Source organism: Mixophyes fleayi, chromosome 10 (assembly GCF_038048845.1).
Source record: "Mixophyes fleayi isolate aMixFle1 chromosome 10, aMixFle1.hap1, whole genome shotgun sequence".
NCBI lineage: Eukaryota > Metazoa > Chordata > Amphibia > Anura > Limnodynastidae > Mixophyes > Mixophyes fleayi.
In genome coordinates, this window is record NC_134411.1 from 76,029,668 (window position 1) to 76,056,665 (window position 26,998).

Below are 26,998 nucleotides of genomic sequence, written 5' to 3' on the forward strand. Positions count from 1 at the left end.
AGAGGGGAATGCATTTGAAGGGTAATCAACACTATGCATTTTAATGAAGTTTCAGGTGAATGCTGACTGTTGTCCTTGTGTAGATGTGGTTTTGGATAGAATGTCCTTCTCCTGTTTCCTCCTGTTTAACTCTGGTAAAACTCCAAATTATGCTATTTAAATACACTTAATACACTTGTAACTACAAACTTAGAACTATACACCCTAGCTAAGCAGCCATTCTACGATGATTATATATGGTTAACAAACACACGTGATCAGTGTCTTCAATCAAACCATCAATAAACTCTCTCAGCAAAGACTAGCAATAAAAGTTTTAAACAAACAAGCAGTGAGAAGACAGCATACCATGAAGTTGTTAAAAATAAAAATGCACTTTCTTAATTCAGCTAAGACTTTGGTGCAGCTAAGGTAAGAAAATTTACCATGGAGCTGTGAGATTATTGTATCTATACAATGAATGCTCAATTATTTAGTACTGTTGCAGCTATTAAAACGTGATAGTCCGCATATACATAATATGACCTAGGCCTTTTTCAGGTAACCATCCAAGATGGGCTCATCATTGTTCACTTACAGTTCTTTAGGCCTTTGATCAATAGTGATACAAACAATGTTTCCGTCAGGTATTGCTCACAATCATAGTCACACTATACAGGATGAGCTAGTTAAACTGTGCCACAATCATTCACATGGGTACAGAGAACCTGCTGCTGGGGTTTGGTGGGTGTCATCATATTTTAGGGTCATTAGTTTTCTGCAACTGCTTAATATTGCTTGATGTGTGAGCCAAGCTTCAGGCTCTCTTCTGGTCCGCGGAGTCCATCACTTGACATCATCCCAGGTGAGCTTCATGTCCAGAAACAGTAAGCAGACAGATAAGTATATAAGGTACCCGTGGAACTATGTTCTAGCTGTAGTGATCTCTGTCTTCTCTGCATATACTGCTTCCTCTCACAATCAACATGAACCACGTAGACCAAACCATAGGTACATCTGAATAACCAGACCATAGCCAAGTAAGAAACCTACCTGTTTAATAGTTTTCATAAATGTATTGGTTGCACATGGTGGGGTCTCAAGAGAAATAATGCAAAACAGTAACAAATTTCCTACTATCTAATATCACAGAAACCACAGTTATGCTTGGCTGATAATAGTTTACTATTAGAGACATAAGTCATCAGAAGCAGTTCTTCAGCTGCTCTCCATCAAGGTTCCTGTAAAATACAGTTTATGTCTAATCCTCCTTATCTTAGCTGGAGAAGCATCCCCAACCTGCTTGATCTATTTCAGAACTAAGGACGTGGGGTCTGGTTGCAACGTACAATGTGGTTTTGCTAGTTGGGGAATAGAAGGACTGACTTAAAATGGAATCTATTGGGAGATAGATAAAGTACAGTCACAGCTCATTTAATAAGGAGTGTACCTACATCTGCAAAAGCTTACAAGTGTACACAGGGTGCTGTATCTATGGAACTGCAGGAATCCTCCAATTTTACAATTTGGAGTAAGTTACAGTTTTGTCTAAAAAGAGCTGGGAAGCTTTCCTCTTAAAAAGAAGGTGCTAAAAAAATATATGTTTCTGTTCCTCTTTTCTTGTTTGCCTAGTAACTGCTGTCCAATAGTTGACCCCAACTCAGTGTTAAGTTTGAATATATTTAAGAGGTTCCATACCAGCATAGGCAACTCAAGAGTACATTGTTTAGGACAAAGATAGGCACACGATATATCCCAGTTATCACAGAACTACTTCGCTCAGTATTTTCTGTCAGTCCACATGTGTCAGGAGTTTGGAGTTGTAATTCATACAGCTGAAAGTTCTCAGGTTGACTAAGCCACTCTCAGCCAACTCCAGAGCATAGGTGGGCAAAAGCGTACCTCATATGGCCCAAACACAGATCATAATGACAAATATTAAAGACACTGTAATAAGATACAAAATCAGGACTAGCCGGTCCACTATATGTGCCACCATTGTCCAGTCTGACTTGTCCTCTGTTGTCTTCCTAGCAAGCATCAATTCCTGGTGGATCTTCAGAATTTCAACCAGGAGTCTTTTTAAGAGCTTAACCTCTTTGTTAGCATTCATTTCCTTCTCCAAGTGCCTCTCGTTGTTTGAAATTTCTTGCTGTGTCTCAATTTTCTTCTCATTATCAGAATCTGTGAATGAGAATGAAGTATTGGAAAATGCGCACATGGCAATTTTATGCCAGTGAATTGATTGATCTTTCTTTTTCTCGGCACTCACCTTTGCCTGACACTATTATTGACACCGGTTCATCTTTGAAAGCCGTTTTCTTGAAGCACGCTACATATGCCAGATGGTTCAAGACCAGCGTCCTTACCCATAGTGGAACAGATGCGTTGGTGGTGGACTGGTCCAGCATGTAGGACACAGAGACTGTTCCGATTATACTTAGAACCATCATACCCATACATATACAACAGAAAATACCTATACAAGGATATGGACAGAGATTCTGTTAGGAACATATTATCTAATAAGAAGTAACATAAAGGAAAGATAAATGAAAACATAAATAAAAACAAGTATAACAATAGTAAAACAGAAGTTATTAGATGCTCTCCAGGAATGTGATTGCCAATTTATGTGTCCACACCCTTTTATTTAACATTAAGGTAATAACATTGATAATGCTGCATACTCTATTTAGATTCTAGATTTACATATTACTTTTTTAACATAAATTTATCATTACATAGTGTCCACTAATTAAACACAAAGTTTTTAGAATGTTTTGGCACCCCCAGGAAACTGATTATAAGGGGAGGGCTGGCCAAGACTCGACTCAGCAGCCTATTTTAAAGGGAAAAAAATCCACTTCTGTCTTCATACAGCTCTCCCACTTGACAAGAGATCGGTTCTACATCAGCAAAAGTATTTGCCTGGATTTATTAAACAGAGTTGTCAAGATCCTAGCGAGCAGGTGCCTATTCTGATAGGTTGATTATTTTGTACAGAAGCCAATCAAAAAATAAATAAAATAGAATTGCGATGTGTTAGGGGAGCACAATTACTTTGATATTTTTTGACTCTTCAGCTGTGGTGGAACTAAAACTTACACCCTAGTTCATTGTCCTTATATTTATCTGAGGCTTTGAACAAATTCCTGTAGACTAGTGTTACAACACCCAAACTACGTATAAAGCAAAAAGTTTAGCAGTACTGGGTTGCAAGATAAATTCCAAGTTACATGGGGTCCTTCTTCTGCTTAAAAGTAGTAGATTATGCACTAAAAATAAAATAAAAAATATATGTAATATATTTCCCTTAGAGCTGCATGAAGTATTTTTCCTTGGTGGCAGTCAATATTACGGCTATGGCAAAGCCGACATAATTTTAAAGGAAGCGACAATAACGATTGGTATAAGCCCGATGATAATAAAAAGACTTACTATATAACAGATAATAACTTTTTCCGAAGGTTTAAATGACCGGGCAGTGTAATATCTGAATGGGTTAAACAGGTACACTAGTAAATTACGTCATTTACCATAGACAGAGTGAAAATGCCGGTTTTACAGCGGCAATAGCCGGACCCCACGCCATGTATAATGGCATACTGATGTGGTGCCCGAGTATTGCCGCTTTAAAACCTGTTATATAGTAAGTAGTCTTTTTATTATTTTCGTGCTTATACCAATCGTTATTGTCGCTTCGTTTTAAAGTATATCGGCTTTTCCATAGCCATTAACCCGTACCCCACCCTTTTTCCTAAGGTTGCCTCTCCTTCTAGCAAGAAACCTGGAGATTGCAGCTTGTGATTGGTCCTCCCACTCACACCTCCCTCACCAGCCATTTAAAGATGGTTAACAAAATGAATTAATTTCACTGAACCAGCAGAGGCCCAGAGCTCCGGCCAGCCCTAAACCACAGCGATTAACATTATTTAAAAATCCAATGGAAAGGGAAGCAAACATTTTGGTCTTTCAGATTTGTTACACTATTAGGTGAGGTACAAGTAAACAGAAACAAATTAAAGGTAAGAAAGCTTTTACAGCAGTAGAATTCTGTTAAAAGTGAGAAATGCTCAGGAATCAAAGGATCAGAATAACAATATAGTTTAGCTTTGAGGATGATTATGGTAAGTGCTCAGAATTAGATATACTTTAAGGTGTAGTGGAACTAGGGCAACTTACTGATATACTGTATAGGGGTCTTTTGATTATTACTCCGACAAGTACAATGGGGCACTTTTATATACCACTGAGATATATTTGCATTCTTGCCTATAACCCGCCGGTTCCCAAAGTGTGCGCCGTGTCTCCCAGGGGTGCCGCGGCGCTGTCACAGGGGTGCCGCGACCAGCCAGAGAAAAACAAAACAAAAAAAACAACTTACCAATCCGACATTCAGTGACAAGCTGCAGGAGAGAGGATAATGCTGGGTCCTGGGCGCCGCGTGGATTGGTACGTTTTGTTTTGGGTTTTTTTTCTCTGGCTGGCCGCAGCAGAGGGAGCAGAGTGAGAGGAGGCAGCGTGAGAGAGGGCAGAGTGAGAGGAGGCAGCGTGAGAGAGGGCAGAGTGAGAGGAGGTAGCATGAGAGGGGGCAGAGTGAGGAGGTAGCGTGAGAGGGGCAGAGTGAGTGGAGGCAGCGTGAGAGAGGGTAGTGGGGGAAGTGTTAGAGGAGGCAGTGTGAGAGAGGGCAGAGGTGGCAGTGTGAGAGAGGGCAGAGTGAGAGGAGGTAGCGTGAGAGGGGTCAGAGTGAGAGGAGGCAGCGTGAGAGAGGGCAGCGTGAGAGAGGGCAGCGGGGGCAGTGTGAGAGGGGACAGCGTGACTGGATGCAGATGGGGCAGTATGAGAGGGGGCAGTGTGACAGGGGGCAGTGTGAGTGTATACAGAGTGGGCAGCGTGACTGGATGCAGAGGGGGCAGAGTGACTGGATGCAGAGGGGACAGAGTGTGTGGAGATGAAGGAGGTCACAGTGTGAGTTAGCTGTCAATTTTTCTTTGACAGAAATATAATTGAAAAAAATATATAAAAATATTATTTTTCCTTGGATTTATGTGTATTATTTTTGCATACAACTAAATAAGTATCTCTGTCCTGACCTAAATACTTATTATGTTTTTTTGACCCAACTACTTCGAAAACAGGACTGCTCTGTAATTATTTTGGAGGGGTGCCTTGAAAAAATTATGGAGACTCTAAGGGTGCCGTGAACTGCAAAAGTTTGGGAACCACTGCTATAACCTATTTTGGTCACAGACACTCATACAAATGACTTAAATCCTAAGAGAGCAGTCTAAGCAATGGGATAAATACATATAACTAGAACTCGCACATGGTATCAATGATTCTCCTCGGGAAACATACCTAACATTGGAGTGTTATCGGAATTGGGGAGCATATCGTTCAAAATCAACAGGAGCACGGAGAACCCCAAAACAATGGTGATTTTGAAAGCGAGCCTTTCGCCGTAAGCCTGTATGAACATACTGGCTATATCCAGGAAAACCAGGAAGCATGCTGGGATGATGAGATTAATGACGTAAACAATAGAAGATCTTTTTAAGTAAATCTAGAGAAAGCAAACAGTACAACCAGGAAGTTTAATAGAAAATTGCAACACATTATGAAACAGGCTATTCTGCTGTTTGAGGCAACAAGCAAAGTGTTGTCCTTCTGCCTCTCTAAAACAGTAATGGGCAACCATGATACATTTCAGGGACCGTATGGTGCAGCCCTCAACCCTTCAAGAGGGCTGCACGGTACCCTTAATTTCAGTAATAAGATAAAAAAAAAATAATTCATCTAATCCACAGAGATTAACGTTATTTAGAAATCTATTGCAAAGGTCAGCAAACATTTTGGTGTTTCAGATTTGTCACAATATTATGAGGCACGAGTAAACAGAAGCAATGTTCAGGTATGACAACTTTTGTAAGATACACAAGTGTTACAAGCTATAACATAAATGTTTGACCATAAAGTAAGATGAGGCTGTGAGCCGCTGGTGAAGGCTCAGACGGCTGCCTGTTGCCTGTTACTGCTCTAAAACTACACAGTACATTTATACAAATAAACATAATTCTGTAAGTTTACTATGTTTTGTATATTTTGTTTAACTATTTCTCTACATGCATAGCTCATAGTTGCCCTGCTCTCCCGGAATGTCCAGGAGACTCCCGAATTTCTGGGAGTCCTCCCGGGAGCGCAGGGCAACCTCCTGGATCCCGGGCCGTTTGGTAAGTTAAATGGAGGGGGTGGGGCTAAGTGACGTGTATCTCCGAACCCAACACGTTCACCTGCCCCCAGACCTCCCGGAATATAAATTGACAATGTAGCAAGTATAACATAGCTGGATTAAAAAAAAAAAAGCTTGCTATACAGAGCAAATAGTGTAAGTATGATTATCCACTGGTGATGCATTAAACTCCAAGGTGCTCTTACAAACTTTGTTTAAATCCATCTGCTGTTTAATCTTGTCAAACATAAAGGCAAGTTACCTTAACAAACAGCACTACCACTCTTAAAACATAAAGTGATACATTTGACTGGTGATAGAAGTCCAAAATAAACTGAAGCTAAAACAGAACTTTTATATTGTATTACTAATTAGTATCCAACAATTGAGCGGCCATGATTTATTGAATACCGAGCGAATCACCGTTTACTTTCTTACACTGTAAATGACTTGGCTGTATCCTTCTCCTGTCGACACATACGTTGTGTTGTACACCGTGACAGCTTGGAGAGACCAGTCACCTTTGCTGGCAAATACATTCAATGAATTTTGGTTGACTATAGATGAGTTACTCTTTGGCCACATGATTAAATCTGCAACTGCAGAAAATAATACTAGTATTATTACAGTAAATATTCATTTCATTGTTTGATTTTGACACTTATACATATATTGTATGCTCCAATTTCAGGTTAAATGTCCACTATGGAACTAAATACTTAGGAGGGGAATATAGTAAAGGGTGATTTGTAGAAATCACCAAGAAACTCACTATTTTACAATATCTCCGAAACCACTCAAAATCACAGAAATAATACATTTTGACAATGTAAAGTAAGAGCACTGGTTTCAGACTCTTGAGATTGCCTTGAGTTAGTGGTAACGAACACCAGGCCAGGATAGGCTGCACCGATGCCACTATAACAGGAAAACCCATCACTCATTGTGGGAGTCAGTTCAAGCCCATTCAGCATGGGACTGGTGCCTCTAGTGGAGAGGGGCACAGTAAAAACAAGCAAGCCTGTCCTCCCTACTAGGACCAAGCAGCCCTGAGCTCAATGGCACTGTGGCTCTTACATCCACCCTTGATGCGTTGGGTATTAGAGTAGTAATTGTAATATACAGGGACCACTAGATAGGCCAATTGACTACTCCAGTGGTTCCAGATACTGTGGTACCATATGTCCCAGCATCTGCTGGCATCCATTAGCTGTATCTGCATGCTGGTGTTTGTGGGAAAAAAATCTTCTTTCCTGAAATAGTCCAATTGAAATCTTAATTCATGACATTTCCAAGTGTAAATAAAATAAAATAAAATATATAATATATATAATATGAAAAGTACACAGTTCCTTATAGTGCTGTAAAGCTGAATAAAAGAACCAGGTATTGACCCTCAGCAGGTCATATCTCTATTGGATTGCCTCAGGAAAGAAGAAATGGGAATTTTATAAATTGCTAAAAGAGGGGATTTGGAGGGGGTGGGTCAATAAAAGGTGTTTTCAATGTGTGCCTACATGTTCCACAGTAACTACGGAGAGCCGTGGTGCATACACCATCATGTTTCGTCTTTTTAAATTATATATTTATTTATTTATCAGAGTGTCTATCTTATTTATTGCAATAGCTCATATGTTCCAATGGACTTTCTGCATGTAGTGCATATGATGGAAAGCCTGCTGAAATAGATGAGCCACTGAAATGAATGGGAAAGGTGAAAATTTTCAGAAACACCTGCTTAATCTCCAGTTCCAAATCATTCAGAATCGCCAAAATTCACATTATTTGAGATTAAATTTGCTATTTTCCAGATTAGAGAGTATCGAATTCGAATAATTGGATGAAGTCATTTGTAATTAATAAATATTGGTTGTTACAGAATTCTGTGCGATGGCGATTCGTACGCATTGGCATACGAATGTTAAATACGCAGTTACATAGGAAAAAACACAGCAAATACACTCACATCTACATTTGTAAATAGTTCACTTTTAATAACATTCCAACTCACATTCTTTTATTATTAAAAAGATTATTTATGCAAAGATAAATAATCATTAAAGGTAATGATGGTTCAGGTTCTAAGACATGTATGGTGTTTGGTCTTATATTAATCCACATTTTACCAGCAGGAATCTGATATCATCGAGAGAAGCGATCGCACATAGCGATTGCTAGTTATTATTAGTATAACATTAATTCTTATAAATACTCATAATACTATTAGGAACATTTTAAAAGAAAAAAATGCAGGTGGCACAGTCACCCAGCCCAAGGTAGCCCACTATGGGACCAGCCAGGGGGCAGATGCCCCCGAGCCCCCCAGGCTGCCCCTGCTTATGGTTTAGTTCAAACCAGATTTTTGGCGGGAAGATGCGTATGCAGCTGTTGCACTGAGTCGCCCCCACCTTTGAAGAAGAATCCTTTGACTGGACCTACGGCCTGCATTCTACTGGAATATTATAAACCCTGAACCAATGAAGAACTCTTTTAGTTATCTTTGTATACATTGTGACATCATCACTGTTTTTTTTGTCAACTCAAACTGCATGAAAAGTCACTAGATATTATCACTCACTCTCTTTGACCACAGACTTCAGGACTGAATGACTGTTACTGGATCCAGGGCGCAAGCGTAATGTTTTGGTTATACTTTCTTGTATTTTGTTACACTTTGATATTGTCACTCACCGGACTGTGAGTGCTTCTTCCCGGACATTTAGGAACCGTGGCCGTCCTCCATCCTGAGGGACTGCGCATGCGCAGCCCTTTCTAAACCTTCAGTGTATGTTCCTTTAACTTAATTGGCAGATCAGGCAACCTCCCTATATTAAGCACCTGTGGTCAACACCACGTTGCCTGATCTTGGAGTCTCATTCCCCATGAGTCTCTGAAGGTGTTCCTGTGTTTCCTCGTTTATTCAGCCCAGCTGATTCCTGTGGTTTCCAAACCACTTCTACCTCTGTGGTTTCCAAACCACTTCTACTACTGTGGTTCCCATACCACAGCTTCCCTTCTGTGTATCATCGTGACTGTGAGCTGATTCCTATCCGCTGCCTCCGTGCACTACAGTCTTCTAACCACTTCAACTCTACCATGTATTATTGGGACTGTTAGCTGATGCCTATCCGCTGCCTCAGTGCACTACAGTCTTTCATTCACCTCCACTCACCTGTTCATGATTGTGACTGCTAGCTGATTCCTATCCGCTGCCTCCGTGCACTACAGTCTTCAACCTGCAACTCGTCTGTGTTTCATCATCGTGACTGCTAGCTGATTCCTATCCGCTGCCTCCGTGCACTACAGTCTTCAACCTGCAACTCGTCTGTGTTTCATCATCGTGACTGCTAGCTGATTCCTATCCGCTGCCTCCGTGCACTACAGTCTTCAACCTGCAACTCGTCTGTGTTTCATCATCGTGACTGCTAGCTGATTCCTATCCGCTGCCTCCGTGCACTACAGTCTTCAACCTGCAACCCGTCTGTGTTTCATCGTGACTGTTTGGCTGATTCCTATCCGCTGCCTCTGTGCGCTTCAGTCTTCAGTCCTTGTCAACTCTCCCGTGTTTCCTTGAGTCTGCTGCTACTATTGCTACCCGCTACTCCCCGTGATCAACAGTTCCAGTTCAACTCTGCTCTCCCGTGTCCCATCGTTACTGCACCTGCTGGTTGCTATTGGCTACCTCCGTGTTCCCGCAGAGACCCGCTGCTGCTACTCCTCAGCGCTACTCATCCATCTACTGCTGATCCGCTCTCCACGCTTTCCTGTGTTCCCTGCTGGTCTACCTACCTGTGCGCTGCACCTACTAGACCACCGCTTCACCCATCCAGGGACTTCGCATCCTGCCGGCCTCCTGCCGTTCAGGTATCTCTGCACTCCTGTCTGACTGCCTTCTCCTGAACCACGGTATGCATACTTCTCATTGACTGTGCTGTGTATTGCATACCTTGCTGGACTGTGTTGGTTCTCCTCTGGAGTGTGCTATCCGCTGAGTCTATTGCCATCATTGACTGTGTTATCTCGTGCTGGATTACTTCAAGAGACTTTCTATATTGGCAGTGTTGTTCAGTCATCTATACATTTATATTGTGCATATTACTGTGGATCAAAGTCAAGGTGCCCGTGTATATCTTGTGTTGCAGTCTCTCCCCGTGCACCTCCACACATATATATTTAGTGGTACAACTTGCTAGTGGCAGACCACTGACCCCTGTTTCCAGTTTCACCTGTTCCAGTATCCTCTCACATAGCAGTGGTACAACTTGCTAGTGGCAGACCACTGACCCCTGTTTCCAGTTTCACCTGTTCCAGTATCCTCTCACATAGCAGTGGTACAACTTGCTAACGCAGACCACTGACTCCCCGGACACCTCCACTTGGATTCTATTCCTTCACTCAGACAGCGGTACAACTTGCTATCCGCAGACCGCTGACTCTCATCACCCCCTCGTTTCTGTTGGACATTCCTCCTCACTATAGCAGTGGTACAACTTGCTACCGCAGACCACTGACTACCTTCATGTGTCCTTTGTCCATACAGTTCCTCGTGTATTACTACCTCCATATTGCCAGTGCTGCTAGTCATAGACTTTCCTGAGCATCTCATCATCTGCTATTTCCTGTTCCGTGATCACCCTGCTACCAGAGTACCATATTACCACCTATACTGCTCTGGTAAGCCTATCACCTGGTGATCCCTGGGTAAAGACTCCTAGTGCCCGTGACAGTAAGATCAGGCCATGACAGACCCAGATACGGAACCTACCGCTAAAGAGATGCTGCAGCATCTGGTCAGCCGTGTGGAGCAACAGGATGCTCGCCAACAGCTGTTACTTCAATGTTACCAATCGTTAACCTCCCAAGGAACATCTGGACAGACTGTTACAGCTAATATTGAAGCTCCTGTGCTTTCCTCCGTTTCCCCAGTGCCATCCCAGGTGTCTACAGCTCCTACGCTTCACCTGCCTACTCCGTCAAAATATGACGGGGACCCCAAAACTTGTAGAGGTTTCCTTAACCAATGTTCAGTCCATTTTGAACTCCAACCTCAAAATTTTTCTACCCATCGTTCCAGAGTGGCCTATCTTATCTCATTGTTTTCTGGACAAGCCCTGGCTTGGGCCTCCCCTCTGTGGGAAAGAAACGATCCAATTCTACAAGATAGCGCCAAATTCATTTCCACGTTCCGAAGTGTGTTCGATGAACCAGGTCGTGTGACCTCCGCTGCTTCCAGCATTCTTCGTTTGCGACAAGGCTCCCATACAGTAGGACAGTATGTCATTCAATTTAGGATCTTAGCCTCTGAACTTCAGTGGAACACTGAAGCATTAGTTGCCGCCTTCTGGCAGGGGCTCTCCGATAAAATTAAAGATGCACTGACTACCCAAGAGCTTCCTTCGTCACTAGAAGATTTGATCTCTCTTTGCCATCGTGTAGATATGAGATTTCGTGAAAGAGAGTCTGAGAAAACAACGGCTGTCAAAGCACCTCTTCGTTCAAACCCTCAATTTCGTCCAGCTCCATCCTCTGTGATTCCCATGGAGATAGGACGTTCCAAATTATCTTCAGAGGAGAGGAAACGAAGAGTAAAGAATAGACTCTGTATCTATTGTGCTGATTCCACGCATATGCTCAGCTCTTGCCCTAAGAGATCGGGAAATGCCAGGCCCTAACTAGTTCTGGAGAGGTGAAGTTAGGGTCCCTGGAGTCCTCTCCATTGTCTATGAAATCTAAAGTCTGCGCTTTTGATGTTACGATCTCCTTTGCTACCAAATCCTTTGAGTCACAGGCATTGATTGATTCCGGAGCAGCAGGAAATTTCATTTCTAAATCACTAGTGAATCAATGGTCCCTACCAGTGATCACTTTAAAAACACCCATTACTGTGACGGCTATAGATGGATCACGTCTCATCAATGGTCTCATCACCCAGAGTACGTCTCCAGTAACCCTTCAGATTGGTGTACTACACCATGAAGAAATTTCGTTTTTAATTCTTCCAGTTACGACAAGTCCGATTGTCTTAGGCCTTCCATGGCTTCAGTGTCACTCTCCCCAGATTGACTGGCGCACCCCTCAAGTTACGTCTTGGGGGTCTGAATGTCACCATCGTTGTCTTTCTCAAGTTATTCCTCTTAAAGTACAGCAATCTTCCATCTCATCTTCCTCCCCGGGACTCCCTCCTCAGTATGCTTCATTTGCCGATTTGTTTGATAAAGCTCAGTCTGAACGTCTTCCTCCTCATCGTTCTTGGGATTGTCCGATCGACCTCCTACCTGGCAAGACTCCTCCCAGGGGTCGGGTCTATCCTCTCTCGTTACCTGAAACTCAAGCCACATCTGAGTACATACAGGAGAATCTCCAGCGTGGGTTCATCCGACCTTCCACCTCTCCCGCTGGAGCTGGGTTCTTCTTCGTCAAAAAGAAGGATGGATCATTACGCCCTTGTATAGATTTTCGTGGACTCAACGCCATTACTATCAAGAATCGGTATCCCATTCCGCTGATCACTGAGCTATTTGATCGCATCAAGGGAGCTCGGATATTTACTAAGTTGGATCTTCGTGGTGCCTACAATTTAATTAGAATCCGTTCCGGTGACGAATGGAAGACCGCGTTCAACACCAGAGATGGGCATTACGAATATTTAGTAATGCCCTTCGGGCTGTGTAATGCCCCCGCTGTTTTCCAGGGTTTCATCAATGAGATCTTTCGGGACTTATTATATGTATGTGTCGTTGTCTACTTGGACGACATATTGATCTTCTCACAGGACCTGCCTTCTCATCACCAACATGTGGCAGAGGTCCTCTCCAGACTACGGAAAAACTCATTGTTCTGTAAATTGGAGAAATGTTCATTCGAGTTACCCCAGATTCCATTCTTGGGGTATATAGTTTCCGGAGTTGGCCTGAAGATGGATCCAGACAAAGTAAATGCTGTACTACATTGGCCTCAGCCAACTACTCTTCGTGCCATCCAGCGTTTTTTAGGTTTTGCCAATTACTATAGACGCTTCATTCAAGACTTTTCATCCATTGCATCTCCTATTGTGGCCCTAACTCGGAAAGGGGCTAATACTAAGCAATGGTCATCTGAGGCTCTCCAAGCCTTTCAAATTCTCAAAGAGTCCTTCTCGTCTGCTCCCATTCTTCGACAGCCTGATGTGACACTCCCCTTCTTCCTAGAAGTAGATGCCTCTAATGTGGGCTTAGGAGCCATTCTCTCCCAACGCTCGGAGCAACAAAAATTACATCCTTGTGCCTTCTACTCTCGGGGTCTTCTGCCCGCAGAGAAAAATTATACTATCGGGGACAAGGAGTTGCTGGCCATCAAAGCTGCATTAGAGGAATGGAGATACTTGTTGGAAGGAGCTCGCCATCCGGTGACGATCTTCACGGATCATAAGAACTTGTCATATTTGCAATCTGCTCAATGCTTGAACCCTCGTCAAGCAAGATGGTCTCTTTTCTTTTCCCGTTTTGAATTAATTATAACCTTCAAACCAGCCGCTAAGAACAAGAAAGCTGACGCTCTATCTCGAGCTTTTGTGACGTCCTCTGATGTAGAAGAGGTTCCCAACCATGCTATTCTAGACCCCAAATGTATTTCTCTGGCTGCTTCATCCACCAAAATGCTACCATTTGGGAAGACCCTCGTGCCTCCTACTCTGAGGAGGAAAATCCTTTCGTGGTTCCATGCCTCTCGTTTTTCTGGACACGCCGGTGAACACAAGACCTTTGAGATTCTCTCTCGAAGTTACTGGTGGCCTTCAATGAGGAGAGACGTCAAAGAGTTTATTGCTTCCTGTGATTTATGTTCTCAGTTCAAATCCTCCCGCAGAACTCCAGCAGGGTTGCTGCGACCACTACCCATTCCGTCCAAGCCTTGGACCCATATTAGTATGGATTTCGTTACTGATTTGCCACCAAGTAAGAATCACAATACTATTTGGGTAGTGGTAGACAGATTTTCGAAGATGGCTCATTTCGTCCCTCTGTCCGGTTTACCTTCCTCGTCTACTCTGGCTGAACATTTCATTAAAGAAATCTTCCGCATCCATGGATGTCCGTCTGAGATTGTGTCAGATAGAGGAGTACAATTCGTTTCCAGATTCTGGCGGGCCCTTTGTAAAACCTTGGGCATACGATTAGCACTCTCATCGTCTTACCATCCGCAATCTAACGGACAAACGGAACGAGTCAATCAAGATCTTGAGACTTTTATTAGGATGTTCTCTTCAGCCAACCAAGACAACTGGGTAGAATTGCTCCCTTGGGCTGAATTCGCCCATAACAACATGTACCATGAGTCATCATCCAAAACTCCATTCTTTGTGGTCTACGGTCACCATCCGTCTTTTCCGGAATTTCCTGCCCTCCCGCCCACCCAAGTTCCTGCTGTGGAGACTGCTTGTCAGACCTTCAAAAATATCTGGTCTCAGGTCAAAACCTGTTTAAAGAAGACATCTAACAAATATAAGTCTTTCGCAGATAAGAAGAGGCGGGCTATTCCACCACTAAAAATTGGAGATCGTGTCTGGTTATCTACCAAAAATATTCGTTTGAAGGTTCCATCTATGAAATTCGCCCCTCGTTTTATTGGTCCATATAGGATCATTCAAGTTATCAATCCAGTATGTGTTAAACTTCTTCTTCCTAAGAATCTTCGGATTTCCAATGCCTTCCATGTGTCCTTGCTCAAACCTCTCATCATCAACCGTTTCTCGACTCCTCCCTCAGCACCGCAGCCAGTTCAAGTTCATCAGGAGGAGGATTTCGAGATTACTGAGGTATTGGATGCAAAAATTTCGCGAGGAGTCCTCCGTTTCCTCGTTCATTGGAAGGGCTTTGGTCCTGAAGAGCGTTCATGGATCAAAGCTGAAGATCTTAATGCTCCTGCCCTTCTGAAGAAGTTTTATTCCAAAAATCCGGACAAGCCCGGTTCCAGGCGTTCTGTGCCCACCTTTAAAAGGGGGGGTACTGTCACTCACCGGACTGTGAGTGCTTCTTCCCGGACATTTAGGAACCGTGGCCGTCCTCCATCCTGAGGGACTGCGCATGCGCAGCCCTTTCTAAACCTTCAGTGTATGTTCCTTTAACTTAATTGGCAGATCAGGCAACCTCCCTATATTAAGCACCTGTGGTCAACACCACGTTGCCTGATCTTGGAGTATCATTCCCCATGAGTCTCTGAAGGTGTTCCTGTGTTTCCTCGTTTATTCAGCCCAGCTGATTCCTGTGGTTTCCAAACCACTTCTACCTCTGTGGTTTCCAAACCACTTCTACTACTGTGGTTCCCATACCACAGCTTCCCTTCTGTGTATCATCGTGACTGTGAGCTGATTCCTATCCGCTGCCTCCGTGCACTACAGTCTTCTAACCACTTCAACTCTACCATGTATTATTGGGACTGTTAGCTGATGCCTATCCGCTGCCTCAGTGCACTACAGTCTTTCATTCACCTCCACTCACCTGTTCATGATTGTGACTGCTAGCTGATTCCTATCCGCTGCCTCCGTGCACTACAGTCTTCAACCTGCAACTCGTCTGTGTTTCATCATCGTGACTGCTAGCTGATTCCTATCCGCTGCCTCCGTGCACTACAGTCTTCAACCTGCAACTCGTCTGTGTTTCATCATCGTGACTGCTAGCTGATTCCTATCCGCTGCCTCCGTGCACTACAGTCTTCAACCTGCAACTCGTCTGTGTTTCATCATCGTGACTGCTAGCTGATTCCTATCCGCTGCCTCCGTGCACTACAGTCTTCAACCTGCAACCCGTCTGTGTTTCATCGTGACTGTTTGGCTGATTCCTATCCGCTGCCTCTGTGCGCTTCAGTCTTCAGTCCTTGTCAACTCTCCCGTGTTTCCTTGAGTCTGCTGCTACTATTGCTACCCGCTACTCCCCGTGATCAACAGTTCCAGTTCAACTCTGCTCTCCCGTGTCCCATCGTTACTGCACCTGCTGGTTGCTATTGGCTACCTCCGTGTTCCCGCAGAGACCCGCTGCTGCTACTCCTCAGCGCTACTCATCCATCTACTGCTGATCCGCTCTCCACGCTTTCCTGTGTTCCCTGCTGGTCTACCTACCTGTGCGCTGCACCTACTAGACCACCGCTTCACCCATCCAGGGACTTCGCATCCTGCCGGCCTCCTGCCGTTCAGGTATCTCTGCACTCCTGTCTGACTGCCTTCTCCTGAACCACGGTATGCATACTTCTCATTGACTGTGCTGTGTATTGCATACCTTGCTGGACTGTGTTGGTTCTCCTCTGGAGTGTGCTATCCGCTGAGTCTATTGCCATCATTGACTGTGTTATCTCGTGCTGGATTACTTCAAGAGACTTTCTATATTGGCAGTGTTGTTCAGTCATCTATACATTTATATTGTGCATATTACTGTGGATCAAAGTCAAGGTGCCCGTGTATATCTTGTGTTGCAGTCTCTCCCCGTGCACCTCCACACATATATATTCAGTGGTACAACTTGCTAGTGGCAGACCACTGACCCCTGTTTCCAGTTTCACCTGTTCCAGTATCCTCTCACATAGCAGTGGTACAACTTGCTAGTGGCAGACCACTGACCCCTGTTTCCAGTTTCACCTGTTCCAGTATCCTCTCACATAGCAGTGGTACAACTTGCTAACGCAGACCACTGACTCCCCGGACACCTCCACTTGGATTCTATTCCTTCACTCAGACAGCGGTACAACTTGCTATCCGCAGACCGCTGACTCTCATCACCCCCTCGTTTCTGTTGGACATTCCTCCTCACTATAGCAGTGGTACAACTTGCTACCGCAGACCACTGACTACCTTCATGTGTCCTTTGTCCATACAGTTCCTCGTGTATTACTACCTCCATATTGCCAGTGCTGCTAGTCATAGACTTTCCTGAGCATCTCATCATCTGCTATTTCCTGTTCCGTGATCACCCTGCTACCAGAGTACCATATTACCACCTATACTGCTCTGGTAAGCCTATCACCTGGTGATCCCTGGGTAAAGACTCCTAGTGCCCGTGACAGATATATTTTGCTATTAAATCTCTTTGGGCCTTGGAACCACATTAATCGCATCGGACAATCAATCTTTACTTGTTGACGATAGAAATGGAAATTACAAGAGTTTGGCCAATGAATTTACAATTTCATTATGGCGATTTTGAGAAATTTGAAACTGCTGAAGAAACTTAACCTTATTAGATTCCATTTTTATTGTTGCCATTAGATATAAGAAAATATCCTGTATTTAATTTTCCAGCAAATAATTATCTTTTTTTGGGGGGGGGGTTCCAAACACATTTGATATTGGGGGGGGGGGGTATGCAAGACTGTACAGAATTATGTATATCTAACTACATATTATAATACATACTAAACATCACCCATGTGTCTAGTTATCATGGTAAGAAATGTAAAATGCATGCTTGCTTTTACCAAGTAATATTTTTGTACCCTGCTACTCAGATGGAAGAAATGACCAAGGACCATTTGTCCTCCTCACACTCTGGTTTGTGGGTTGGTAAATTCAGTGACTGCATACAAGAAACAGAATCTTACAGTAACAATGAAATAATTATTCTTTATATGATATATAAGCATACCGGTGTAAACGTATGACCCGAAGGACAGCCTGCAGGTCTGGTTATCAAAAGGGAACTTAAAGATGTCTAAATTGCAGGAGCTTACGATCCGCAGTGGCATTGCGTTGGTGATTTTACCACTGCTCTGCAGCTTGTAAAATGGGACTTCTGGAGCATTATCACCACTATCAATCCTGTGGATTAAATGTAATGATCTATATTAATCCTAATATGAAATGAGTCTTGGGGCTAGATTTACTAAGCTGCGGGTTTGAAAAAGTGGGGATGTTGCCTATAGCAACCAATCAGATTCTAGTTTTTATTTATTTAGTACCTTCTACAAAATGACAGCTAGAGTCTGATTGGTTGCTATAGGCAACATCCCCACTTTTTCAAACCTGCAGCTTAGTAAATATACCCCTTGGTCTTTTCACAAATGATATATTGTAAATACAGATTTCATGTGGTCTTTTAGACATTTTAGTTAACCGGAACTGGGTAGACAATCCATCAAGATACCCCCTATGAATGACCCATGAGCTGTGTATTAAAGTTTGCCATATGCATACATTTAGAATCCATTCAATAATAATGTACAAAAAAATTAGAATATATATATATATATATATATATATATATATATAGTGTTTTTTTTGGGTTTCACTGGGTGGGTTAAGCTGTAATTAGTTCATACAACAGTCCGAACCTTACAGTGTTACTTTATCGGTTTATGGGGTAGATACAAGGGCGTCAAGAGGAATTTCAGGCCCCGGAGCAGCAATTTCTTGGGGCTCCTTCCATAGCCACTGAAGGGGGTGTGGCCACACCAGATTAGAGGCTTCTCCCACTACAAAGGTAGACTAGGTTCCCCAGACATCCCAGGGTCTCTGTACTTTCTACCTACCCACCCCCCTCCAGCTCCCCTGAGTAGATATAAATAGGTGGCCATGTTGGCACTATAATAAACACTTTTCCACTGAGGGCAATGCAACAGCATATTTGCCTCGGTGGTAGTCAGCATATCGATGCTGTCTACCCTGACAAGACTTACCCCCACGTCTTCACACCGAAGAGTTCCTTCCCGACGAGGCTCCAGGACGACTGATGTGGCAAGCGACTGGAAGCAATCGCGATGAATGAAGAATCTGCCGCCACTTGAGACGTTACTGCCAACCGCGACGCTGTTATCGGTGCTGTTAAGGGGGTAATGTAAGTATGTGGGCATGGACAATATACCAAGCTTTGTAAAGTACATTGTCCATGCCCGCATACTTACATTACCCCCTTAACAGCAACGATAACAGCGTCGTGGTTGGCAGAGACGTCATCAAGTCGTGGTGGCTTCTTCATTCATCGCGATTGCTTCCAGTCGCTTGCCACATCAGTCGTCCTGGAGCCTCGTCGGGAAGGAACTCTTCGGTGTAAAGACGTCGGGGTAAGTCTTGTCGGAATAATCAGCATCATTATTCTGTACCCCACCCACTTGCCTACACTCTCGGAATGTCCAGGACGCTCCCATATTCCAGAAGAGCAGACAACCTCCCAGATCTTAGGGGGGTGGGGATTAATGATGTGATTCTTGTCATCAGGTCGCACCCCCTGCTGTGCAATGCCATGATTCTCACCATTACATAGCAAGAGGTGGGGGCCCAGTATCACGATCGCGTCACCACGCCCCCTCCTGCCCTCCCGCACTTGTCACCTGGCCCTACCCCCCAGGAGATCCCGATGAGGAAGTAATAAAAGTTAATAACTTTGGTCAGCACAGCTGATGCTGCAGTTTGTCCACTCAGCTGTATTGACATTTATTGAGTTTATTTTGAAAAGTATCTCAGGTGTCAACATAAGGGAGGGAGGTTATCATGAAAATGTTTAGCTGAAGTTCCCAATAATGTTATTCTAAAGAACACTATATGATTTTACATCCATTAAAAATAAAGAAATTACCTCTTTTACAAAGGTTTTACAGATTTCATATGTCTGACTTACATTTCATAGATGTAGAGGTCTGGTTTCCAGAAGTAATCATTGGGAACAAATAATTTCTGAATTCCACAAAAATCATTTGGGTTCCAGTTTGCAAATTCATCTTTCCAGGACTGCAACAAGAAAAATATCATGTCATCTAGTGCAATATTTCTCTAACCTGTCATCAGGGATGGAACTACAGTATTAGAATGGAGTGCAGCTGCTATGGGGCACACGGCTGGGGAGGCCCTACCTACCTTGTCAAACTCCATGCAGTAGCAGTAGGGGGCTGCCAAAAATGTTTCACATTCTTTAACTTACTGAAGCTCCCTCTAACGATCAGGCTGTGACTGCTGTCATAGTAACCAAAAGGAATCCTGTGACTGGTTGACAGTGTAGGCTGCTTCTTATTGGATACTATAGCAGCAGTCATAGACTGATCAGAGGAGAGCTTCAGTAAGGTGGAGGCGCTGATAAATTGTTCACTGTTGTGACTGCAAATGAAAAAAAGGTAGAGAAGTGAGAGTGTCAGCTCTTATGTCAGGTGCCATATTTAACTAACTTATATGTCCTTGAGAGTTAATCTTGGGATGTAAATAACTGGCTACAAATATACTGCCTCATTTTTTTCATCCAAATGAAATAGCATGGGGCCCATATATAACATCACTGGTACACCGCTGTACACGGCTACATCTGCTGCTCTGTTACTAAACTTGTGAGTGCGGTGACACCTTTTTTCTAAGATATGACCCACAAAGCCTAATGAGAGAGAGACTGAGCTACAGCCATTGGTTGACACAAGGGTGTTGCAAGGTAGGAGTTAAGCATAATACACTACTACCATCCCCCAGTCAAACAGGAGTCAAACCTGTAATTCAAGAAAAATATATGTATAACTCTGATATGCCGCAGTAAACATTGCAGCTAAATGTTCTCATACATGTTATAATTCTGCCAATGAATTAGTTTTAGACCGAACTAACTGGCCAAAAATTGTAGCATGTATGGGTTCAAAATGCTGCCGATCAGGATCTTCAAGATGTCGATCAGTCATCGTCCTCTTGACTGATTGTGCTATGTGGGATCCTTCCTTATGAGTGTGGCCAATTTGGCAGCCAAATCTACCCATGTATGAGCACCTTAACAGTGCAGTTTATTTTATGATCTAAGTCAGTGATTCGGGAAGTGAGATAGTTTCACAGGAATATGAGAGTATTATGTGACTGCTAAATTATCTGAGCAAACAAATTTGTTTTGATCATGAAAAGAAACAGTATATATTTAGATTATTTGCCGTGATAACTGAAAGAAACATCTTACCATATAGAACCAGACGTAGCTGATGGCAGTTTGTTCATTCATATCCTACAAAAAATTATAGTTCATAAGTCGGACAAAATAAACATATTAAGGCAAGGCAAGTGTATAACACGAGAACACAGTCTTGTTTTCTTCTAAAGAGGAGCATCTTTTGTAACAGTATGTGTGTTACAGCAGCTCAATGTCAGTCTTCAGCTATGTCAAATAGAAAGGTGGTCATGGTTCTGTCTGGTGAAGCAGCGACAACAGGGGGATTGGTCTGCATGACCCTAATTTCCCAAATATATGGAGAGGTGCAACACTGCTGTGACTGAAAATATAAATGCATGAAGCATCCAAATGAAAACATAGTAAATAAGGATGAAAATCTATTTATTTGTTAGCCACAGATTAAATGGATTTTTTCTCACTATGATTTTAATGGTCGTATTAAATTTTCTTACCTACCTAATATTGCTAAGTATCATTATGTTCCATGATGACAGAATTGCAAAGTTTGCTACTTTTCCTTTTTATAAAAAATGGATGACACCTTCTTAAATCAATTCAAAAATATATATCACATAACAATTTTATTGGAAAACAAATTAAGTCCTAAATCACTACTATCGGCTGGTTCAAAAGATTGTTTTAATATACACATTTAAAAACACACAAGTCGAATTGTACAAGTATATTTAATGCCAGGAGAACCGCTGTGTAACATGCTTTTACTTGAGATAAAGAGGCACTTCTTACATATATTTCTGAAGTTATAGAGTAAAAGTCTCGCAATACGATCCCAAATGTAAATAATCTTTTGTCTCACAGTAATTTTAGAGAGCCATCCACTTGGAGTAAACTGATTCTGTCCTCCAATCTTCCTCATCCGGTCCCATACATATTTGGAAGAATATCAAAGTACTTTCCTCACAACATCCGCATGAATGTGTAAGTGTGGGACAAATTACAGGAATCTGATAGAGATGTCCGCTGCCCCCCATGTTTTGGTGTTGGATGTAGTTTTGGTTCTAAAATGTCTTTGTGTTTTAGTTTTGTTACTGATTTTGCCCAAAAATCATGAAAGGTTTTGGTATTGGATCTGGATTTATTTAAAAATTGTGAAAAATAGGTAATTTAATGTAAATTTGAGCTGCTTTTGCTTATACATTTCTATTTATAGCATTAACATTTTTTTCCAGTCATTTTCAGTCTATTTTCTAATTATCCCTTCACAGCTGTCCAATTTTTTACCGGAAATTTTCTCCATTACCTACGAGGTCCTAGAGTTTGGTTCTCATCCCTATACTTATAATGGCATGCACTTTGCACTTTTGTAGGAAGGTGCATTCCTAGGTACATTTTCACCACTCTAATAAAACGTTTCAAACACACAAAAGTGACACATGCAACAGAGACATTCCCAATATTCCCTGACCGCTGCACTCAAATGAGAATAGCGCAATGTCCTTAATGAATTTAATAAGCTCCCTGCTGTGTAACTGCCAACACCACAAGTATTTGAAGATCCAGAACGCCATTCGTTTGAGCTAGCATTCTGTAACTCCAGAATTCTAGAGGAACTCCAGAATTCCAAATCCTGTTCAGAGGAGAACAATGTTCCCTCCCTCTCTGCAGAAAGTCACCAGCCTGATAAGGGTAGAGTGTGTGCATGTATCATCATATATAGCACCGCTAATTGCACAGTGCTGTACATCAGTCCCTGCCCCATTGGAGTTTATAGTCTAAATTCCCTAACATACACACAAAGAGACTAGTATCAATTTGAAAGCAGCAAATTAACCTACTACTATGGTTTTGAAGGAAACTGGAGCAAACCCACGCAAACACGGGGAGAACATACACACTGCACATAAATAAGGCCATGGTCAGGAATCGAACTCATGAACCCAGCGCTGAGAGGCTGACCACTAAGCCACCGTGCTGCCCAGATGGGGGCAACTCCTTCATAGGTAATTTAGAGCCCACAAGTTTCTAGTTATGCCTCTTGCTAAAGCATTACATTGCATCATAGGATCACCTTGGTATGCACCTTTAAAGAAAAGACTTAATTTTAGTACCATGAACTAAATATATAATCATTGCTGCAGCATTGGTATGGGGCTCTTATTCTGTATACTCATAAAACAAACTAAGCTACTAGGCAGTGTCTATAACAAAATCTGGAGTATAGGTATCACATTAATGGTAAGCAGCCCTACAAAGAATTAATATAACATTCCCATTGGGAAATGACATTATCCCAGAGCCCGTTCATTAAAATTTAAGAGCATAATACAAAAATACTCAAACTATTTAAACATTTATCTCAATAGTAAGCTTATGTTCCTTGCATAGGATGTCCTAGCATACTTTATAAGAGTAGTAGCCATAAATACAGTCATTGACAAAAGTTTTGAGAATGACACAAATATTATTTTTCACAAAGTCTGCTGCCTCAGTTTTTATCATGGCAATTTGCATATACTCCAGATCATCATGAAGAGTGATCAGATGAATTGCAATTAATTTCAAAGTCCCTCTTTGGCATGACAGTGAACTTTATCCCATAACAACATTTCCACTGTATTACAGCCCTGCCACAAAGGACCAGCTGACATCAAGTCAGTGATTCTCTCGTTAACACAGATGAGAGTGTTGACATGGACAAGACTGGAGATCACTCTCTAATGCTGATTGAGTTAGAATAACAGACTGGAAGCTTTAAAAAGAGGGTAGTGCTTGAAATTATTGTTCTTCCTTTGTTAACCATGGTTATCTGCAAGGAAACATGTGCAGTTATCATTGCTTTGCACAAAATGGGCTTCACTGGCAAGGACATTGTTTGAGGCATCTGGAAAAACGCTTGTCCGGAGAAGGAAAGGTGAGCGCTACCATCAATCCTGTGTCATGCCAACAGTAAAGCATCCTGAGACCATTCATGTGTGGGGTTGCTCCTCAGCCAACAGAGTGGGCTCACTCACAAATTTGCCTAAGAGCACAGCCATAAATAAAGAATGGTACCAAAACATCCTCCAAGAGCAACTTTTCCCAACCATAAAAGAACAGTTTGGTGATGAACAAAGCCTTTTCCAGCATGATGGAGCACCTTGCCATAAGGCAAAAGTGATAACTAAGTGGCTTGGGGATCAAACATCAAAATTTTGGTCCATGGCCAGGAATCTTCCCAGACTTTAATACCATTGACAAACAAAAATCCCAAATTCTGACAAACTCCAAACATTGATTAGGCAAGAATGGGCGGCCATCAGTCAGTATGTGGCCCAGAAGTTTATTTACAGCATGCCAGGGCGAATTGCAGAGCTCTTCAAGGAGAAGTCAAATATTGACTATTTGCATGAGCTTAATGTAATTGTCAGTAAAAGCCTTTGACTCTTATGAAATGCTTGTAATTCTACTTTAGTATACCATAGCAACATCTGACAAAATGATCTAAAAACACTGAAACAGCAAAGTTTGTGAAAACCAATACTTGTGTCATTCTCAAAACTTTTGGCTATGACTGTAAGTTTATATTAAACTAATCATGGATACTCTTGTCTATATATAGTACATTACATAGTTCTTATCCCCCCCAAAATGTAACTTTTTAAAAAACATTTAAATTGATACAAAAGTGTCAATACATAACATTTTTAAAAATAAAAAAATAGAGACATAAAGACCAACAATTCTAGTCAACATCTTAGTGGGATCTATCAGATGTCTATCAGAACATACTGTAAATGCTGTTGAACAATGACCTGTTAAAGTCGTCACAGGCAGAAATTCGGTTATGGTGTCTTGCCAAGAGGCTGGATTTTTCAGATTTTAATACACACCTGTATGTTCATTTATATGGTTAACTCTGACATTGACCCAGTCGCTGAGTGGTGGAGCTGAGCATACGTCTTTAGTAGACCCTGGGTAGGGTCTACTTTATTTAATTTTAAACTCTACAAAAGGCAAAGACACAGGGGCCTATTTATTAGGCATATTTTTGCCAAAAAATATTGTGGAAACGGCTGTTTCCACACAATTATGTATAGTTATATAATTTATCAAATTAATAACACCAGAGAAATCATAGATTTCTCTGATGTTCTCTATCTTACTGCTTAGTAACGCTGGGCCTGATTTATTAAGGAAAGCTAAGCAAAAAATTTAGTAACTCTTCTTACTCAAGTTTTCTGGCCAAAACCATGTTACAATGCAAGGGGTACAAATGAGTTTATTATTTTGCACATAAGGAAAACACTGGCTGTTTTTTCATGTGGCACACAAATACTTGATAGCTTATTTGTACACTGAAATATAAAGTTGATCTAGGACATGTTCTACCCCAAATATAAATCTGCCATCATATTTTGACTTTTACCTTCCCCTCCAATGCAGCATGGGTTTGCCTTACTTACTTACTTTTGCTTAGCTTTCCTTAATGAATCAGGCCCTCTGTCCCCAAAATCTCTAAGGGGTCAGCTATTCACTAAGACGTGAAAAGCATAGCTAATCACAAAATGCTAACGTCTTCGTGAGAGCTTACCTTCTTCTATGGCTGGAAGAGACTGTTGTCTCTCTTAAGTCCTTTCGGCTGCGCATGCGCAGTATATGCAAAAATTAACTCTGCAACATATTTCTTACGAGTTTACTGGGTTCAAAATCCCCTTAGAAATAAATTTAGATTTTATTTCCCATTGTACATAATTTTTGGCTAATGTAATATAGATCATTATAACAGCATCAACATTTTTATAACAAATTCTTTTTTGAATATAATTTAGTCTTATTAAGTTGCAGTTGTGGTTTTGTTAAGACTTTTCTCTGTCTAAAATGAAATTGACATATCAATGGCACTCCAGGGCCACCATGGGTGACTTGTGGCCACAGTTAGTTTAAGATGCCCTACCATGAATGAATATACGCCTACATGTAATTGTACATTTCACCAGATAGAAATAGCATAAAATAAAATATATATAACAAATTAATTATTGTCTTCCCTTGAACAGTGTAGGGTCCATCTTAAGTAAATATAGTATTGGACTTGAGCTGACTGGACAGAACCAATCAGGTCATCACCTGTTCCTGTTACTGCATTTACCAATAAGCCCTACTACTAGAGTTCTAAATTCCATATCATAAATTTTCTCACCAGGTCCACAATGGTGTATAAGGTGAAGTCCAGGTACACTAAGGATGTATTCCTCCAGTCCTTCATTGGACGCACTTTTGAGCCATTAGCCAGGTCCAAAGACTTCAGTAGATTTTGGAAAGTACAATTATCTTGACAATGACCTATTCCTGGAGAGAAACACATAATTCTCATTTATAATATTTCTGACACACTGTTGTTACAGAGCACAAATGCATCGCTTTTCTTCTGCTGAATACCGTTTATTTGTACAAATTGATCTCTCTTGTTGTATATAAAGGGCCTGAATTAGAGTTGGACATAAGTCCATTTGCGCCTAGTAAAAATGCCACTTACATAAACTGTATTGCAATGAGAATGTGCTCAACCTTCACCCATGCTTTCAGTTGAGCGTATATTATACTGGCATCCACTTGTCCTTGGCAAGATGGGTTAGGGGCATTCATGTGCAAGTTAAGTATAGTAAGGGCATGGCTACGCAAGCCAACTATGCTCCTTAGAAAAGCATACAATTTTAACTCACACATTAACCATATTCTGGGGCAGCACAGTGGCTTAGTGGTTAGCACTGGGGTCATGAGTTCGATTCCCAACCATGGCTTTATCTGTGTGGAGTTTGTATGCTCTCCCCGTGTTTGCGTGGGTTGCTTCCGGGTACTCTGTTTTCCTCCCACACTCCAAAAACAAGACAGTAAGTTCATTAGCTGCTATTATATTGACTGTAGTCTCTCCTGGTCTGTCTGTGTGTAGAGAATTTAGACTGTAAGCTCAAATGGTGCA

At 42.0% G+C, this 26,998-nt stretch overlaps 1 protein-coding gene across 1 annotated transcript; it reads right to left on the bottom strand.

The window, feature by feature from the left end:
* Positions 1-1,312: 1,312 nt before the first annotated feature.
* Positions 1,313-26,481, bottom strand: LOC142103510 (5-hydroxytryptamine receptor 3A-like). The gene is made up of 8 exons (XM_075187542.1): positions 26,219-26,481; positions 21,088-21,132; positions 19,786-19,895; positions 17,818-17,990; positions 6,650-6,810; positions 5,341-5,545; positions 2,252-2,458; positions 1,313-2,163 (listed from the first exon to the last, which is right to left on the bottom strand). The coding sequence occupies exons 1-8, from the start codon at positions 26,390-26,392 to the stop codon at positions 1,883-1,885; spliced, it is 1,356 nt and encodes a 451-aa protein (XP_075043643.1). The 5' UTR covers positions 26,393-26,481; the 3' UTR covers positions 1,313-1,882.
* Between the last annotated feature and the right edge of the window lie 517 nt (positions 26,482-26,998).

Excerpts from the sequence above, each read along its gene's own strand:
- LOC142103510 (XM_075187542.1), bottom strand. The coding sequence starts at position 26,392 with ATGAGAATTATGTGTTTCTCTCCAGGAATAGGTCATTGTCAAGATAAT. Across the intron at positions 21,133-26,218 it reads TATACACCATTGTGGACCTG|GATATGAATGAACAAACTGC; the intron begins GTGAGAAAATTT and ends AATTTTTTGTAG. Across the intron at positions 6,811-17,817 it reads CGGGTCATACGTTTACACCG|TTGCAGATTTAATCATGTGG; the intron begins GTATGCTTATAT and ends TATTTTCTGCAG.